Raw genomic sequence first — 18,590 nt, forward strand, 5'->3', positions numbered from 1 at the left:
AGCACAATTTCAACAACCATTTATAAATTTCAGTCATTCTTGCTCTCCAAGAAATTCTGAAATAACATGTCTGAGGCCAATCTGTCCATCTTTTTCAGTTTGCTTCGCTGTTCCTTGAAGCTGTTTGTCCGCTATTATCTTCCTGATTCGAGGACCTCACAAAAGATTGGTCTTCCTCTAACCCTGCAGTGATGCTACACCTCATAGGTCTATCCCAAAAAAGAATCTTTGCATGAATATTTTTGGTTCTTTGTCTGAAACTTTGTCTACCCTCCTAAATATAGAAATTCCTTATACTAGACTGAGTTTAAGTTAAATTTTACAGTTTTCACAGAGTAATTACATAACACCTGTCAGATGCAGCACACACCACTTTTGCAACTTTTTTTTTTTTTTTTTGTTGTTGTGCACAAGTACATTTATATATATATTTATATACATAATATATATTCAGAAATGTGTGCATGTTCAGGTTTGAAATTTTTTTACCTTAATGAATTTGTGAACTACAAGTGACTAATAATTTCATGTTTACATTTTATGTTTATAATGTTTTAAATTTTGAACAGAATTAAGTGTTTTTTTTTAAAATTACCTGTGTAAAAAACACATTTTCAAATTTTCATTAAAAAATAAATTCATATAATAATTAATACAATCCATTCTTAACAGTTTGTGCATTGTTATATTCCAAGCAGAAATCAAAACAAACAATTTTTTTTAGAAATAAAGAAAAAAATGGGAATTCTTTGAAAATATACTTGAAGTTATTTTATTGAGCTTTACAAACTGATTCATAGACTAGTTTAAATGGAATGTAAGAAGTGAAACGTTCAAGCTCATAAGTTTGTCAGCCAGGTGATCATGTAATTTTCTTTAGGTGTTGATGCATTTGCCCTACTGTCCCAGTCACACAAAAACAGCATTTTCTTTTATCTGCTGATCAAGCAGATGCTCAATTTCATGGGTGTGTCCACAGTTATATTCATTGTAAACTTCTGTTTGAAAAAAAGAAAAAGAGCTTGATTTTCATGTTTGTGTGAACAGAATGGGCTACAGGGACAGAAGTGTGTTTGTAAGTTATGGAGGGGTAGGGTATCATTAGATGATGGGCAAGTGCATTTCCACAAATTTAATTCTTAACTTATAGTTTTTCACAGCAAATTTCAGAAGAGTTGTGCTATAATTTTAAACATTTTTGAACTAAGCAGATTATTGCCCTTTCCTTTTAATAATAGAAACTTTTTCAATAATAGGTTATCCCATAGCAGGCAACTCCATTTACCACATAACAAAACATTTGAGAACAAAAATCAGCTATCTCAAATCAGTTGGAAATGCCATATGCTAGCATAAGACAGAAAGGAATGCGACCATTCATCCCAAATTAATACATTAATAGTCCCCAGTACTATTGTTTTAGCACATTAGCAACTAACGACATATTGCCCTGAGTATATTATGTCTGTACAAGTATGTGTTTATGGGCCAATTTGCATGAAAATCTACTCCCTTTACCCAAGATTAGCCAGTTCATTCCAAACTGAAGCCTTTAAGAATTCCTTTAGTCTCTGGTGGGATTCAAATCGAAACCTCTCCAAACTAGTAATAAGTGATTACCTGAAAAATCCATGAATGAAACCATGGTACTTTGACAAACATATATGGATGGAAAGATACCCCGTGGAATATTGAAAGAGATTTCAATCAGTGTTTTTAACCTCTTCTCCATTTCTTGGTTTCACCTGTAGAGATCTCAGATCAATTCAAATAAATACTATACTGTCAGAGGACAATGTCGTGTCAACAGACATTATGGCCTAGAGCACACTAACGAAATTGCAATTTTATCATTACTTTGAAATTGCAAAGGCACTTTTAACTCAAGAAGCAGTTAACAGAACTGGAATAAGTGTTGTAGAACGTTTCATAGAATGGGTTACCGTGGTCACTGCTTGTAAGCCAAAGCTGTTTCTCTGTAATGCATATAAAAACTTATCTTGGTACAGAGAATGGAAGCATTGGTAGATGATGGTATGGAGTAATGAATCACCCTACATGGTCCAGATGTCAGATGGATGCACCTGGGGATGGCATGCACTTGGAATTAGTCTGCTAGTTGTCTTCTGAAATTATGAATGCAGCTGTCTGCTGTGACATTCTGGACAATTTTGCCTTCCTGCATTTTTAACGTCATTATAATTGTCCATACAACAACAGTGTTTGAGGAGAACAGTGTGATGCTGCTATTTTCAGCCCATATATAAATCCAGTTGAAGACCTTCGGGATGTTTTCAAACACCAATTGAAGATGTTTTATTGCCTACCATAGCTTTATAGGAGGCATTGAGCAAGATTTCTGATATTGATTTCACTCAAGCTTGTGGCAGGTATACTTGATAATAAAAATTCTTTTTTCTAATTAGGTGCTGTTTCATTTAGTGTCTTAATACTGTTGTTGGGACAGTACATCTAAAGGCAAAATTTTATCATTACTGAGAAACAGAGCTATTTCGTGTAGCAACACTAAAAAGGAAGAAAAAAAAAAATCGGTCCGAATTAGTGAGACTTTACTGTACATATATTTGTAGTTTAACCAAACCAAAATTAGTCTTTTTTTTAACTATTATGCGTTATTAATGCCAAGAAATCAGATGAAGCACTGACTTTTTAAAGAAAATATATTGTTTAGTTTGAGAAAGGAAAATGTATGTGGTATTTCTACTGTGCTGCAGTTTAAATTGAATTTTGGTGTGGATAAATGTGATATTTCATTAACTTTGTACTAATTTAATCATTAAATTTGCTGTGAAAAATTTGGTAAAAAAATGGAGGTTATTGTTTAATTATACTTTGAGTTGTTCCTGCTATGAAAGTTTTTATTTTCTCTGCATTCTTTGTAATTCTCGGCATTGCCTTATTTAGGCCTGTAGCGTGTGCAATATCACATGGTCTTTCATTTCACTCAAAGTGTTTCACCATTTCATATTTTTTTTTCCTCTATCGACAGAGGCGGACTGGCCATTAGCCTTACCAGGGAAACCATGGTGGGTCAGAGGCTGGTGCGATTTTGGCCATAAACGCTAGTATGAGGCCACTACAGATTTTTCGACCCAGTCCGCCTCTGTTTATCGATATTGCTTTTCTTTTTCTCTCTGAATCTGTAGTGTCTTCACCAGGATGCTTCCTTTTCACACCTTTTAAGTATTTTACACATTTTTAGGGACTAAAGCACAATTTATTCCCTAAAAATAAATGAGGAGGCACACTTGATACACAAACAAAGCTGTGTGCATGTAGCAACTGAAAAAACAACACTGGCAGAGACAACTCTGTTAACACCTCACTAGCTCACATTTTACTAAAGCACATTTCTGGAGGCCACTACAGTAATAAAACAATAAAAACAATTTCCAGTTGCATTCCTGCTAGTGGAATCTGTTATAAACTGGTAGTAAACTCGATCTAATTGCATTTGCCATAATACCAATAGCTGGAATTTTACGTTATTATGGTGAAATGTGTTTCCCCTTCACTGATTTAAAAAACATAAATACATTTTCAGAATCTTCTCTTCATTCCTATCGTGTTGTGTTCGGTTGGGGTTATTCCACGTCCAACTGCCATTTGTTGTAAACACAAAAGCGAATTCGGTTCGTGTTATATATGATATCGCTCCCCTATTTATAAATCGTGTATGATCGAATTCGTGTAGTGTAAGCATATGTTATACGAGGACTGACTGTACCAAGTTTAAAAATGCCAAAGTGACTGAAACACTGACTACATTATATGTGATTTTTGCTGACTAGACTCTGAGCTCAGTTTTATTTCCCTGCCAAGAGGGATTATCAAAAACAACTCATTTATTTATAGCACCCCAGGAGCTCACATTTGGTGAGTATGGGTTGGCATACCCAGGGTCCTGAGCTGGATATCGTCATTCTTCTCTTTCTTGCTGATTCCTTTCTACCTCTCTCTCTCAGGGTAATGCGGAAATTTTTTTTTTGGCTAGTGCAACATAAGCCTTAGGCTTCTTTGCACCATATGGCTAATAATGATAATAATATGCCCAAGTTTTCAAAAAATGGTATTACAGCATTTGCTGCAGTGTACATAATTTCTATATATAATATATATCACAAATTGTATTTTCTAGTAATAAAAGAAGTATTTCATTCATTTTAATTATTACTTTATCATTAACATGTATCATAAATATGTTACATTATTATCAGTAATAATTATCAATGGTGCTGCACCTTGTGTGGCGCCTCCGTAGCCAGGTGGGAAGGAGCAGCAGTGCATAGCACGTGCTTCGTGATTAGACAGGGGTTCGAGCCCATCACCACCAAATATGGAGGATGTGGAAAGGTTAGGGAATGAAGACCACATATTCAAGGAGCAATATGGCCTTAGTTGCTAATGCTCCTAAAAACCAAATAACAACAACAACAGCTACATCTTGTAATAAGGTGGTATTACAAGGTGCAGCACTAAAAACTAATCTGCAGTATAGTTTGCAAATCTGCTGCAATTTGTTCCAGATAATGTATCATTGATCATTTCCAGATAATGTATCATTCTTGCCTGCCAAGAAATTGCATGAAGGAATAGTAAGAAATAGTACTGAAGACTTTTTCAAGAAAGTATTGTGCTGCTTATTTTGGTGTTAGAATAGGTGACCTAGAACAGGGGGCTTAAACTGTGTGTCACAAAAAATAATCTGGGGTTACTAATAATTTTGTCTTATGAAAAGGGGTCATTGATAAAAAAGTTTAAGAACCTCTGACCTAGAAGAGACATTTTATTTGCCATTTGCTGAAAATGTGAGATAGTGGGTTAATGAAAGATAAAAATGGCTTACATCTGGTGTACCCGTGGTTCTTGGTATGAACCCATTGACCACACATCAGCCTGTTATGCTTACATACTATTACAAAGTGCAGTTGCATACTGTAATACAGTTGCAAATCTGCTATCTATCCTTTCTTTCAGTCCCAGCCAAACCTTTGAATTTCAATATTTCCCAACACAGATTCTGATTGTGAATAACTAAGCATAGTGGACGTTAAGGTACTAGTGAAGTTTAAACCACATCAAAGAAGGCACGACAGTTTACACAATTTGAAGTTTAATGAGCTGGTATGGGACTCAGATCTAGAAAAGAATTTAGCTTGATTTTAGGCTCCAGGTTGAGTGAAAAGAATCTATTTACACTAGGTTCTTTCTAATCATTTCTGTTGTATAAATAAAAATAATCTGCCCTCATCTATTGCAAGAGGGAATCTCGTGTTCTGCACTGATAAATAAATGCACTGGATGTTACACAGGATCCATCAGAATGGAGTTACTACATTTGCAGCTCGATGACAAGCCTAAAAGGGGGTTTAATACTCAGCAGAAACATCTCACCCACATTTTCTATTCCATACCCTTAAATTATCCCAATAATGTGTAAGATGGAGTTATTCCCTAATTCAGTGGTACTCTTTTTTGTCAGCAGGCCCAATTGATGAAAATACGACATAGCATTAGTAGAGGCATACAATGGAAGAAAGCAAGCTTAGGCAGCATCAGCCAAAAAAAAAAAAAAAAGCTCCCATTTCACCCCTCCATTCAGCCTTAAATTTTTTTAGACTATTAGCTTCCACAACAAAAGATGGAAACCTGTTCCACCAATCAGCTACCTGCTGGCTAAAGGCAAATTTCTGTTCTACAACTATCTTTCCTCAATTTGAAACTGTGCCCCCTCAGGTTCTTAGTCTGAGCAAGAGGAAGAATCCCATCAGCATTCAGCTTGCTCAACCCATTCAAGGCCTTATACACCTTAGTCAGATCACCTCACAGGTGCCTACTCTCCAGGCGCTGCAATTTGCAGAACTTAAGCCTTTCTTGGTAAGAGCACCCCTTTGTTCCCCTGACCAATCTTGTTGCGCTCCTTTGTACTCGTTCTAGCAAATCTACATCCTTCCTAAAATGAAGCCTCCAGACCTGTACACAGTACTCTAGGTGTGGCCTGACCATTGCCGTGTATAATGGTATAATCACCTCCCTGTCCCTGCTAGCAAAATTCCTATATATCATTGACAAGACTCCATGACCTGCCCTGGCAGCCCATCTGCACTGATCAGCAAACTCCATATTTGACTGCACAATTACTCCCAGGTCTTTTTCACCTTCCACTTCCTTGAGTTTAGTACCACAGAGTTGGTACGTTTCTCTTCGGTTATCGCTACCCATATGCAGTACTTCACATTTGTCAATGTTAAACTTCAGTTGCCACTTCTCAGCCCATTTTCCCAACTTATCTAGATCCAGTTGGAGTAGCATACTGTCTTTGCTGTTGTTAACAACCCTGCCAACCTTTATATCATCTGCAAACTTGGACATTAAACCTGATATACCTTCATCAATATCATTGATAAATATACAAAACAACAATGGGGCCCAACATCCAACCCTTGGGAACTCCACTAACAACATTTGTTCACAAAGAGCAGTGTACATGGATTACCACTCTGTCGTCTCCCACTCACCCATCCCTTTATCCATTGTAGCAACTTACCCTTAATACCATACCTCTCCAATTTGTGCAGCAGTCTTCCATATGCAACAGTATCAAAAACTTTCCTGAAATCCAAGTATATTATATCAAAATTATTTTTGGCATTCAGTTCCTTTGTGACCACATCATAGTATCCAATCAAATTGGTCAGACAAGACCTCCCTTTAACAAACCCATGCTGTGTCTTAACTATTACTGCAGTCTTGTCTAGATGATCCTGCAGAGCTTCTTTAACTAGTGATTCCAATATTTTCCCCAGAACATAAGTTAAGCTAACAGGTCTGTAGTTACTTGTCACCTTTTGAATCCCCTTTGTGAATTGGTGATACCTTTGCACACCTCCAGTCCATGGGGACCTCCCCTGAATCCAAAGAAGCTCTCATAATTATGGCCTAAGGGTTTGCTTACTTCCTTTCCTGCCTCCATTAATTTAACTGGATAGATTCCGTCCACCCCAGGTGCCTTCCTTATGTTTAACTTCAACGGTTTCTCCTCCAGTTTGCTCTCAGTTATTACAAAATCACCTAGCTCCCTGTTAGCATTTGATAAACTTCTGGCACTCCCCTGATGTTAAGTGGTCCAATCTGATTCATCCCTTTCCTTGTTGTTGTTGTTGATGGAGTTTTAAGTGCAATGGTCCTTTTCCTTCTAGAGTATACATAAAGTAAAGAACTCTTTGCTGTTTTTCTTTGCATCCTTTGCCAAAGATTTCTTGTTATCTGCCTTCGCCTGCCTAACCTCCTTTGTGACTTGGTTACAGACTAGTTTATAGGCTGTCACCTGATACTTTATATGTATCCCATACATTCTTCTTCTCTGTTGCAAGCCTCATTAATTTATCTGACATCCATTTAGGCCTAAATTTTGAACAGTATTTCTTAGTTGGAATGAAAAGCCTAGTAGCCTCCAAAATTAAGTCCCTGAAGGCTTCCCATTTAGAATTCGATGTTGGTAACATCATCAGTTGATCCCACTGCAGTCACCTGTACAAAAGCCTTGATGGTAGTTACATCTTTAAATAATTTTTTAAACATTGTGATCAGCTCACCCAGTGGTTCCTTTATCTGCAAATTCTTAATGCATGAATAATCACTGCTGATAATCAGATCAAGAGTAGTACTCCCTCTGGTTGCCTTTCGAACATGTTGCCGTATAAACAGTCATCCAATAAATTCATAAAAGTCTTGCTAGCAAGTTCCAGTCAATATCTGGAAAGTTAAAATTCCACATTATAAGACATTCTGATTTACTGGCCCACTCTATTTCTCTGCACAATTGCTCATTATACTCATCAGATTCATTAGGCCTATAACACACACACACACCTACTCTCATTTTTCCATTGCCAGTGCTTATTTCACACCAAAGAGACTGAACACTGCATTTTCCACCAACGTCAACAGCTATACTAACAGCATAACCGCTCCTCCCTTTCTGTACACATTGTACTCCCCAAATTCCAATTCTGCACTGCTTATATCTGTGTGAGACCACATCTCTGATATCCCAACAATATCTGCCTTTGATGTCTTGACTAACACTTCAAGCTCATCAAATTTATTAACTATACTCCTGGCACTGGCGTACATGCAAGTATACATGCACCTGTTCCTACTCCTCTTAGTTACCCTAACACGGCCCATGTACACCTAATTCTGTTTTTACACGATAGATACGTTCCTGAAAAATACGTGTAAAAAAAATTCGTGTAAAAAAAGACATTGTATTTATGGAAGAAAAGAAGATTGGTTCCGGATCTAAAAAAATCATTAAAAATAATTAAAAAAAAAACACATAAAATATTCGTTTTAAGCTTATTATTTTATTTCAACAAAATACACATGTAATAATATGTAATTAAAACGTACTAAAATAAATTTGTATGCATATGAAATGAAAAAAAATTCTTCATGAACAAAAAAAATCTGTTTTACATATAACAAGATTTTATTCATTTTCCACTTTCTGATAATAAACGGCGCATACGTTTGCGTACGACTGGAATATCACTGCCATCACTAGAAATGTTGTGGACATCGTCTTCTTCCTCTATTAATGAAATTCTTTCTGTGATCTCTTCAGCAAAATCAGCACGAATCTCCTCTGGTGCTGATGTTTCACCGGTTTTACGAACGAATTCAGTTATTAATCGTTGTGTTCATGTTTTGGTTAGTCCGTTATATAATTCTCTGTAAGAGGCTGTCAACAACTTCAGTTCGCGTTGAAACTTCCGAGCGCGTTCCTCATTAGGGTCATGTTTGACAAAATGATTACCTAATTTTCTAGCCAGTTCCAGACCTTCTTTTATTAAATCTGCATTTAGAACAGGATCATTTTCTTCATTATCACTACGTTCTGTGGGATAAGGAGTCCCAAGGACAACCTCTAATATTTCATCTTCGCTTAGGGCTTTGTCGGTTAACAATTCATCAATATCTTCAAACGATAGATCATCGAATCCTTCTCCACCAATTTTGTGTGCCATTGTAATGATGTTGGGAAATTCGGTCGTATTAGGGATGATGGGATCTTTGCTTTTTACACATTGTGGCCAAACCGCTTTCCAACACGCATTTAAAGTTGCTGGTTTTAATTCAGTTAACGCTAATCCAACTTGATTGATACAATCCATAATTGAGAATTTCTTCCACACATCAATGACTGTTAGTGTTTCATCATTCAGTTTGTCCAAAACGTGTTGGAATGTTCGTTTTACGTAATATGTTTTAATTGTCGCAATTATACCTTGGTCTAGCGGTTGTATCAAAGATGTAGTATTAGGTGGCAGAAATAAAATTTGTACATTTGGGTGTTCCAAGACAGGATGGCCGGGTGCATTGTCAAGAATCAGAAGAACTTTAAATTCGAGACCTTTCAAATTCATATAACGTCTGACTTCTGGGACGAAACATTTGTTGAACCATTCTGTAAAAATAGTAGTGGTCACCCAGGCCTTCTTGTTTGCCATCCAGTGAACAGACAATTTATTGATATCTACACCTTTCATTGAACGTGGGTTTAGGGCTCGATTTACCAGCAGTGGTTTCAACATACGATCTCCTGAAGCGTTGGAGGAAAATAATAAGGTCACACGATCCTTAGCTACCTTAAAACCACCAGCAGTTTTCTGCAATTTGGCTACATACATTCTGTTCGGCATTCGTTTCCAGAAGAAACCAGTTTCATCTGCATTCCACACTTGATCAGGAGTGTATCCTCCATCTTCAATAATTTTTGCAAGTTCCTGCGGGAATACTTTAGCAGCCGATTCATCTGCAGATGCAGTTTCACCTTTAATTTTTATATTATGAAGAGCATTCCTTTTAAGAAACCCTGTCATCCAACCTGTTCTCGCAGAAAATTCATACTTTCTGTTTAACTGAGATGAAGTGCTTGGCTCCTTTTCTTTAATCTGTCTGTAAATTCTTAGTGCTGTTTGCTTGATGGCATTTCCATCTACTGGTACTCTTTTTTGTGACTGATCTTCTATCCACATTACCAGGGCCTTTTCCATTTTTTCCTTGACAATATCTCTTGTATATGATGATGAATTAACACTTACTTTTGTTCCAGAACATACCGACTTCCTAATTGCAGCTTCATTTTTCTTAATAGTTCTTACGGTAGCTTCATGTACACCAAAATGCCTTCCTACAGACGTAGCCCCTTGTCCAGTTGCAAGACGATCTAAAATTTGAATTTTAAGTTCCAAAGAAATCGCTTTCCTTTTCATTTTGGTAATAGGCGAATTATTCGACATTATATAAGGGCTACCGAAAAATATCTCAGTTATAATTAATAAAAAAAGGTATGAAAATTTTGTAAACTTACAATTTATTGACTATCGGCAAAATTAATAAATTTATATGTGCACAAATTTCACTAAAGATTCTTTCACTTTGAAATAGAGCTTACTACTACATGTCTGCTGAAGATACAATGCACGAATACCGTAGATGTGCACAAAATTAATAAAAACGTTGATGATTCATAGATACCTAGACGTAAACATTGGTAAGCAAAAGCACGCGTTTCAAAACGCAAACACTAGCAGTTATCCAATCTATTGATGCGTGTAATATAGAAATGATACTAATATGCCACAAATAAAAAAAAAATTTCTTAGAATTTAGGCAAAAAAAAATTCATAGAAATCGTGTTAAATCAAAATGACTCGCGTAAAAAGAGAATGAAATATTTATTTTGAATTCGTGTTAAACCAAATTCGTGTAAAAAAAGTTCGTGCAAAAACAGAATTAGGTGTATTTACTTGTTCCACTATGACTCCCAGCAGTCCTGAAATCTGCATTATCTTGTTTTCCAGGCTGCTGCTCATTCTAATAGAAGCAGTGCAAGAATCACTTTTGCTTCTGCCTGCAGCCACTGTTAACCTTTGTCTGTGTATCCCCCCCAAGCTAGCAGTTTTCTGACCCACCTAACACTGCCTCGACAGAAATTGTATACGGATGTATATTAGGTTAATGCTGTGATATCAGATTTGTATATACATTGCACAGCATACAAATTAGAAAACAGCACTTCTGAATAAATTTAAATATAAAAATGGCCATGAGCTGCATACAAAACTTTTGTGGGCCACACTTTGTGTAACCCCCCCCTGCTCTAATTACATATTCCTATTCCATACCCAATGCTTAAAAGAAAATTCAAGACAGTCTGAGATTCTTGTGTGAAAAAATGTTGATCTTGGATACCAAGATACTTTTATGGATAACAGTTGGGTTATACAAACTCATTATGCAAAACGGACTACTGTAACAAATTTTTAATATCACAGATAAAGAAGGAGACTGTTTATGGTACATAATTTCAAATTTCTCTGAGATAAGTGCTGCTCAACTCCATGCTGGTGTTTTTCACATACTTCAAATCAGAGAGCCACTGCAAGATGATAATTTTGATATCTCAAAAAGAAATGGCAACCTCAGTTTATCATTCAAGGGTGTGTATTAGTCATATTAATGAAATCAATTGTTTGCATTATTGTAAAATATATTTTAGTTACTGTAAATTAAATTATATTCTAGCCATTATTTACACTTGCCATATTAGACTAAGAAAAATGTACTAATGCTGATGATATTTACTTTAAAAAGTAAATGTTTTTAGTATAAATGAATGACATGTTCAATTATGAAAATTTCTTACTCAGGCACCTTATGTGAATCCTCGTGCTGTGCACTTAGCAGCAATATTTATGCGTGGTGTTTCTATTATTGCATCAGTCGCATCTGCTTGTGGTTTTCCTTTTCCCATTCATGATGCAATGCCTTGGCATTATTTTGATGGCAAACTTTTTCACAGATTTTATCATATGGCTAAAGCTGGAGCTACTGTAGCAGTTCTTTGTGGCTATCAGGTAATAAATTTCATGATTTTGAATGGACTGTTTATATTAATTGGAAATTTTATATAATTAAAATAATTAGTTAATTGAAATGTTACAGTAAAAACCCGAAATCCTTTACTACCAGTTCTTACTAGTAAAAACAAGAAGCTCCTCATGCATTTGACAAAACTACCTGCTGGTAAAAACCCGAATCAAAAGTGTAATTCGTAGTATTTACTGACGTCAAACTAGTTCCTTCAAAATTTCAGTTAGTGGAAACCACAAGAATGCTGTTAAATGTAATAGAGGAGAAGGTTAAACTTTAGAACAAGACTTTGCATTGTATGGATCTTTGCAACAGCAAATGATTGCCAGATCTAGCTCTTCCCACTGCTTCACACTGATTGGCTGCTAATCACCACAATTTTGCATTAGAGTGAATGCCATTCTGCAAGCAAGTGGGGCCAGCAGGAATTTAATAGACTCATGTTCAGCTAGTAAAAAAAAAAAAAGGTTTAGGTTAGTGAGGCTTGTAGTCTTGAGAGCTTCTTCATGCTTGTTTTTTCACTTTTATTTTCATGAATGTTTTATCGCTTTTTATTAATTTTCCATTTTTTCTTTTATTATTTATTGGCTGTATATAATTTTGGTTTTAATTTGTACACAGTGTTTATTTGCCATCTGTTCGTCGCCTTAAACTCTGTGTAGTTTTTCAGCAAAATCATTAGCTTTTTGAAGAAGAGTGCTATGATTCATTGGTGCATTAAATGAGCTGGCCTGTTTGAACCAAATGAACAGAGCTTCATCTACTCTTTGGCATTTCCTTTTTATGGTTTCACTAACCACGTTGGTGTTTAATGTGCAACATGATTTTAATAATTTTGATAAAGATGACTGAGGCACTCCTAATTTTACTGCTGCTTCGCTTTGAGACATATTGCTTAAGTTTAATTTGTCTTATGTTTCTATAATTTGTAACTTATCTTTTACACTCAAATTCACTCTTTTTGTTTACTGACTTTTTTTTGGGTAATAAAATTTAAAATGCAGCAATAAAGATAAGCGTCAATCATTAACAAAGCACATGGCACGCCACAAATTGGAACTAACATGACACACACAAGTGAGATATGGAGTAAAAAGTTTATGAAGTTTAGAGCAGATTCTGAAAATATATTTACAATATTGTATGTTTTTTGTATGATTGAAGATTTCAGTGAAGGGGAAATTTCACCCTTTACTGAAAACACAGCATTCCAGGAATCGGTATTATGGCAAATGCAATAAGATCGAGTTCACTACCAGTTTATAACAGATTGTATAAACAAAAAGCCCAATAAACCAAAAACTGCAAAAACTGGTTGTGACCTCCAGAAATGTGTTTTAGAAAAATATCAGGTGTTCAAATTAATTCTTATAACTGAAGATGTGATTCTAATAAACAAAAGTTGTAGTGCAATTTATTGATTTGAATCAGTTTTTTGAAGCAGCTACTAACCGTATTAAACTTTTTTGAACAGTCTAATAACCAGTGATCACTATTAATGGTGCTTACTGTAAATATAAATTTAGAAAAGTTGGTGTGCATTCAAGTAATGGAATGGTAAATTTCTGAAGACAGCGATCATCATCATCATCAGCCATTTTCAATCCACTGCAGGATGAAGGCCTCTCCAGCAACTTTCCAGTTCCTTCTGTTTCGAGCACTGGCCATCCATTTACTACCCAAAAACTCATGAATTTCATCTATCCATCTCCGCCTTTGTCTTCCAGGTTTTCTTCTAGCTCCTCTTGGGTAACATTCTGTTATTTTCTTAGTCCATCTGTCATCGTCTTCGAGCTATGTGTCCTGCCCAAGACCATTTTAGTTCTTTAGTTTTGATAAGAATGTCCTTTACTTGAGTTTGCTGCCTAATCCATGTGTTTCTCTTCTTATCTAACAGTCTGATTCCCAATATAATTCGTTCCATTCTTCGATGTGTAGTTCTCAGTTTCTCTTCCATTCTTTTGGTGAGTGCCCAAGTTTCACTTCCATAAGTCATTGTGGGGAGTATACATTGGTTCATTATTTTACGTTTCAGACAAACTGGGATATTGCTCTTCAGTATGTGACTATATTTCCTGAATGCTATCCATCCAAAATTTATTCTTCTCTTGACTTCCAGCCATTTATCATTATTACAGCTAATAACTTGTCCCAGATAAGTATATGACTCCACCTTTTCAATTACTGCTCGTTCAATCATTATTTCCCTTTCCGTGGCATACTTGTTCATCATTACTTTTGTTTTAGCCATATTCATCTTTAGTCCAAAATCCTTACTAACTGTGCATAACTGATTAAGATTTTTCTCTAATTCTTTGGGATTGTGGCTTATAACCACAATGTCATCTGCAAATTGTAAATGGTTTAGGTACTCTCCGTTCACATTGACTCCTTTCTGCGACCAGTCTAATCTTCTGAAAGCTTCCTCAAGGGCAGCAGTAAACAGATTCGGAGATATTGTGTCTCCTTGTCGAACTCCTTTCTTGATTTTAAATTTGCTACTGTCTTTGTCTAGTCTAATAAAGGAGGTAACACTCTCATATATTTTCTTCAAAATCATAATATATGGGGTATCTGTGCCTTGTCTTTCCAGTGCCCGAAACATTGCCTTATGCTGTATGGAGTCAAATGCCTTTTCATAATCCAGAAATGCCAGGCATAATGGTGTTTTATATTCATTTGCTTTCTCCATTAGCTGTGATATTACGTGAAGGTGATCCATAGTTGAGAATCCTGTCCTAAAGCCAGCTTGCTCTTTCAGTTGATTCTCATCAAGTATTCTCTCTAATCTGTTAGTAATGACCCTTGTGAACAACTTGTAGATGTGGGATAGCAAGCTAATTGGTCTATAATTTCCAATTTCTGATTTATCTCCTTTCTTATGCAGCAAAACTATGATTGCATTATTCCACTGCTTAGGCGTCACACCTTTTCTAATGCACTTTGTGAAGAGCCTTGCCAGTTTTTGTGTTATGTCTCTTCCTACCAATTTTAACAACTCTACAGTAACTTCATCTTCTCCCGGGGCTTTCTGATTCTTCATTTTCTTCAATGCATGTTCTACCTCATCAGGAAGAATATCAGGTATGTCGTATGTGTTGCTACTTTGCAATCCATCTTCCCCACTGCTGGTATCATTCCCTCGCTCCTTGTATAATTCTCTATAGTAGTCTTCTGCTATTTGAATTATGCCTTCTCTGCTGTTTATAAGTACACCATCGCTATTCTTCAGTTTCAGTATCATTTGTCTTTTTCGTATTATTGCTTATGGCTGCTGATTTAAATCCTTTGTTTTCCCTTAATGCTTGTTCTACTTTTCTTGTGTTAAATCTTCTTATGTCCTCTCTGAGTCTCTTTCTAATGGCTTTGCATAACTCAGTATACTCAATTTTCTCCCTGTCAGTGATTTTCTTGCTCTTCATTTGTCGTCTTTGACAAGTGTTTCTTGACTAATTTTTTCTTCTTTGGATTTCTGTTTCCCTATAGGTTTCTTGGGCTTTATCACTTTCAGAAAGTTGTAATATTCCTCGTCGATATCTTGGTCCTCAGCAGTCTGCAGAAGCTCAAACTTGTTTTTAAGTTCCAGTACATACTGCTTTATCTCCTCCTCTGTTATCTCAAAGACCTTTGTATTATTTACTCGAGTCAGTTTTTTCCTTTCCTTTCCTACATCTATATCAAGTGTACATCTTACCATTCTGTGATCACTTCCAACATTTACCTTATTCAGGACGGTAACATCATTCACAATATATCTTCTGTTAGTGAGGATGAAGTCGATTTCATTAGTTGTTAATCCATTTGGACTCTTCCATGTCCACTTTCTGTTCACCCTTTTCTTGAAAAAAGTGTTCATTACTGACAGTCCTTGAGATTCTGCAAATTCCACAAGTCTTTCACCTCTTTTATTTCTTTCACCAATTCCAAAACTTCCTATAGTTCCTCTTTCTGCACTGTTTTGCCTTTTTCCAACCTTAGCATTGAAGTCCCCCATAATAATAGTAGCCTTGACACCCTTGGTAATGTACTTTTGAATTCCAAAATGTTGTTTTTAAAATCTTTATGGACTAGAAACCCAACTCCACCTTCACTCCTTTCACTGTTTCCATTGGTGTACAGCAGATTTCCACTTGATAAACTTATAAGTGATTAATTTCTTCTTCTTGTTTCAGCCAAACCGATGATATTCCAATTCACATTTTCTAATTCCTTTTCCAGCTCTAATATCCTGTCTTCACCGATGAGTGATCGTACGTTATAACAGGCCAAGTTCAGTTTCCGTGCATGGCAGGCTGGTCGTACCCAGAGATTCTTAGCACCCTCTGCTTCCACTCTGATCCTCTCGCTGCTGTAAGAGGGAGAGTGAAAGCTGCTGGGGACTGAGGGCCATTTGTATTGTTGTGCTCTCATGCTGGAGGGTTTGGTCTTTTCCTCTTCACGCTGACCAGGCATCTTGAAGAGAACCACTCTACACGTTCGTTGCCACCTAAGTGATGTAACAGGGCTTACCATCGAGAAGGTGTGCATGAGTGGATTTTAGGGAGGCAGGCCAACCGGACTTCTCCTAAATCTTCTGTAATAGAGAGATATTGGATCCATCAGTGTTTTAGGCTGAGTGTCTGATAACACACAGGATATCTGTTCCTCTGTAAGCCCTTAGGGGCTTAGAGGAGAGGGGAAGACAGCGATATTAAGAACTAAATCAAAAGTTTAAAAAGAATGGAACATGTTTATTTTTATGTAGTTCTCTGACAGTTTGGAGTTCTCTGACAGTGGTTTCCATTTGTCTTTCATTTGGAGAGCTCTGGACTTGAGTCTTGTCATAGATCAGAGGAATTTCTAAAGGCACCTTCAATTAGGCTGTAGCTGATTTCAGCCAGAGGGGGTTTTCTTCATGAGTTATTCCGGGTTTTTCAGCTCATACAACCAGTTGGCCCCTTGTGAACACCCACTCACTCTTGCAGGCACAATATGGTATAGCTTGCTGATGTGCCTTAAACCCAATCATATACACTGATGAGCCAAAACATTATGACCGACCACCTACCTAATATGATGTTGGTCCTCCGCATGTAGCCAAAATAGCTTGTACCCAGCAAGGCATGGATGCTACAAAATTTCTAAATGTGTCTTGTGGTATCTGGTACCAACATGTAACCAGCAGATCCTTTAACTCCTGTTATGTCTGAGGTTGAGACGCCGCAGATCGGAGTTGCTGTTCCAACACAAACCACAGATGATCAACGGGATTGATGTCTGGGGAATTTGGAGGCCATGACAATACCTGGAAGTCTTCCTCATGTAACACGAACCCGTCTCGGGCAGTGTGGCATGGCACATTATCATACTGAAAGATAGCACTGCCAGAGGGGAAGACCGTTGCCATGAAAGGGTGTACCTGGTCAGCAAATGTAAATGTTTAGGTAGGTGGTAGACGTCAGAATGCCCGGCACATGGATGACTGGACCCAGGGTATCCCAGCAGAATATCGCCCAAAGCATGACACCGCCGCTGCCAACTTCTTTTCGTCCCATGGTGCATCCAGGCGCCCCAGGTAAATGACACACATATACTGCCATCCACATGGTGCAACAGGAAACATGGTTCATCGGACCAGACGACCTTCTTCTAATCACTCAAGGTTCAGTTTCGATGCTTGTGTGCCCATTATAGGTGCTATCACCGGTGAAATGTGGTTAGCATGAGCACTCGGAGAAATCTGCGGCCACGCAGGCCCATTTTCAGCAGGGTTCAATGTACTGTGTGTTGTGACACATTACTCCTGTCACCAGCATTCCAATTACCAGTTATGCCATAGTGGCACTTCTGTTACCACATACCATCTAGGAGAGCCTTAGCTCACCTCGAGCATTGATGAGCCGTGATCATCCAAAACTTGCCGACGGTTCGTGGGTTCCCCCTCCTCGGACCACTTTCGGTAGGTACTAACCACGGCTGACTGTCAGCACCCCACCAGCTGTGCTGTTTCGGATATGCTCTGACCATTACAATCTGGCCTTTGTCAAACTCGCTTAAGTCCGCTGCCTTTCCCATCTGAAGAACAAGAGTAACACTGATTAATGGAGCTCAGTATCAGGTGTTTTTTATACCGTGTCCTGACCTGCGCACACTCTGTAGTTAGCATTAGTAGAGGCATACGATGCAAGAAAGCAAGCTTATGCATCATCAGCAAAAAAAAAAAAAAAAATGCACCAATCAACCACCTGCTGGCTAAAGGCAAAGTTCCGCACATCTATTCTACAACTGTCTTTTCTCAGTTTGAATCTATGCTTCCTCAGGTTCTTAATCTGAGCAAGAGAAAGAATCCCATCAGCATTCAACTTGTGCAACCCATTCAAGGCCTTATACACCTCAATCAGATCACCTTGCAGGTGCCTACTCTCCAGCCACTGCAATTTGCAGAACTTAAGCCTTTCTTGGTAAGAGCACTCCTTTGTTCCCCTCACCAATCTTGTTGCCCTTCTTTGTACTCGTTCTAGCAACTCTGCATCCTTCCTAAAATGAGGCCTCCAGACCTGTACACAATTCACCTGCAGTTGCTTTGATTTGCATAACGACTTGCTAGTCATAATGTTTTGGCTCATCGGTGTATACTGGACCTTTTA

General features: G+C 37.3%; 1 protein-coding gene across 1 annotated transcript in view; it reads left to right on the plus strand.

The window, feature by feature from the left end:
* The window catches only part of LOC150084705 (constitutive coactivator of peroxisome proliferator-activated receptor gamma-like), an 81,064-nt gene that overhangs the window by 48,902 nt on the left and 13,572 nt on the right, over positions 1-18,590 (plus strand). Inside the window, exon 4 of the mRNA XM_090375438.1 lies at positions 11,742-11,948. Coding sequence (XP_090231564.1) covers positions 11,742-11,948 — 207 coding nt within the window. The remainder of the gene's footprint in view (positions 1-11,741; positions 11,949-18,590) is intronic.

The sequence above is a fragment of the Mastigoproctus giganteus genome, chromosome 6 (genome assembly GCF_048544385.1).
Source record: "Mastigoproctus giganteus isolate SK-2022 chromosome 6, ASM4854438v1, whole genome shotgun sequence".
Classification (NCBI taxonomy): Eukaryota; Metazoa; Arthropoda; class Arachnida; order Uropygi; family Thelyphonidae; genus Mastigoproctus; species Mastigoproctus giganteus.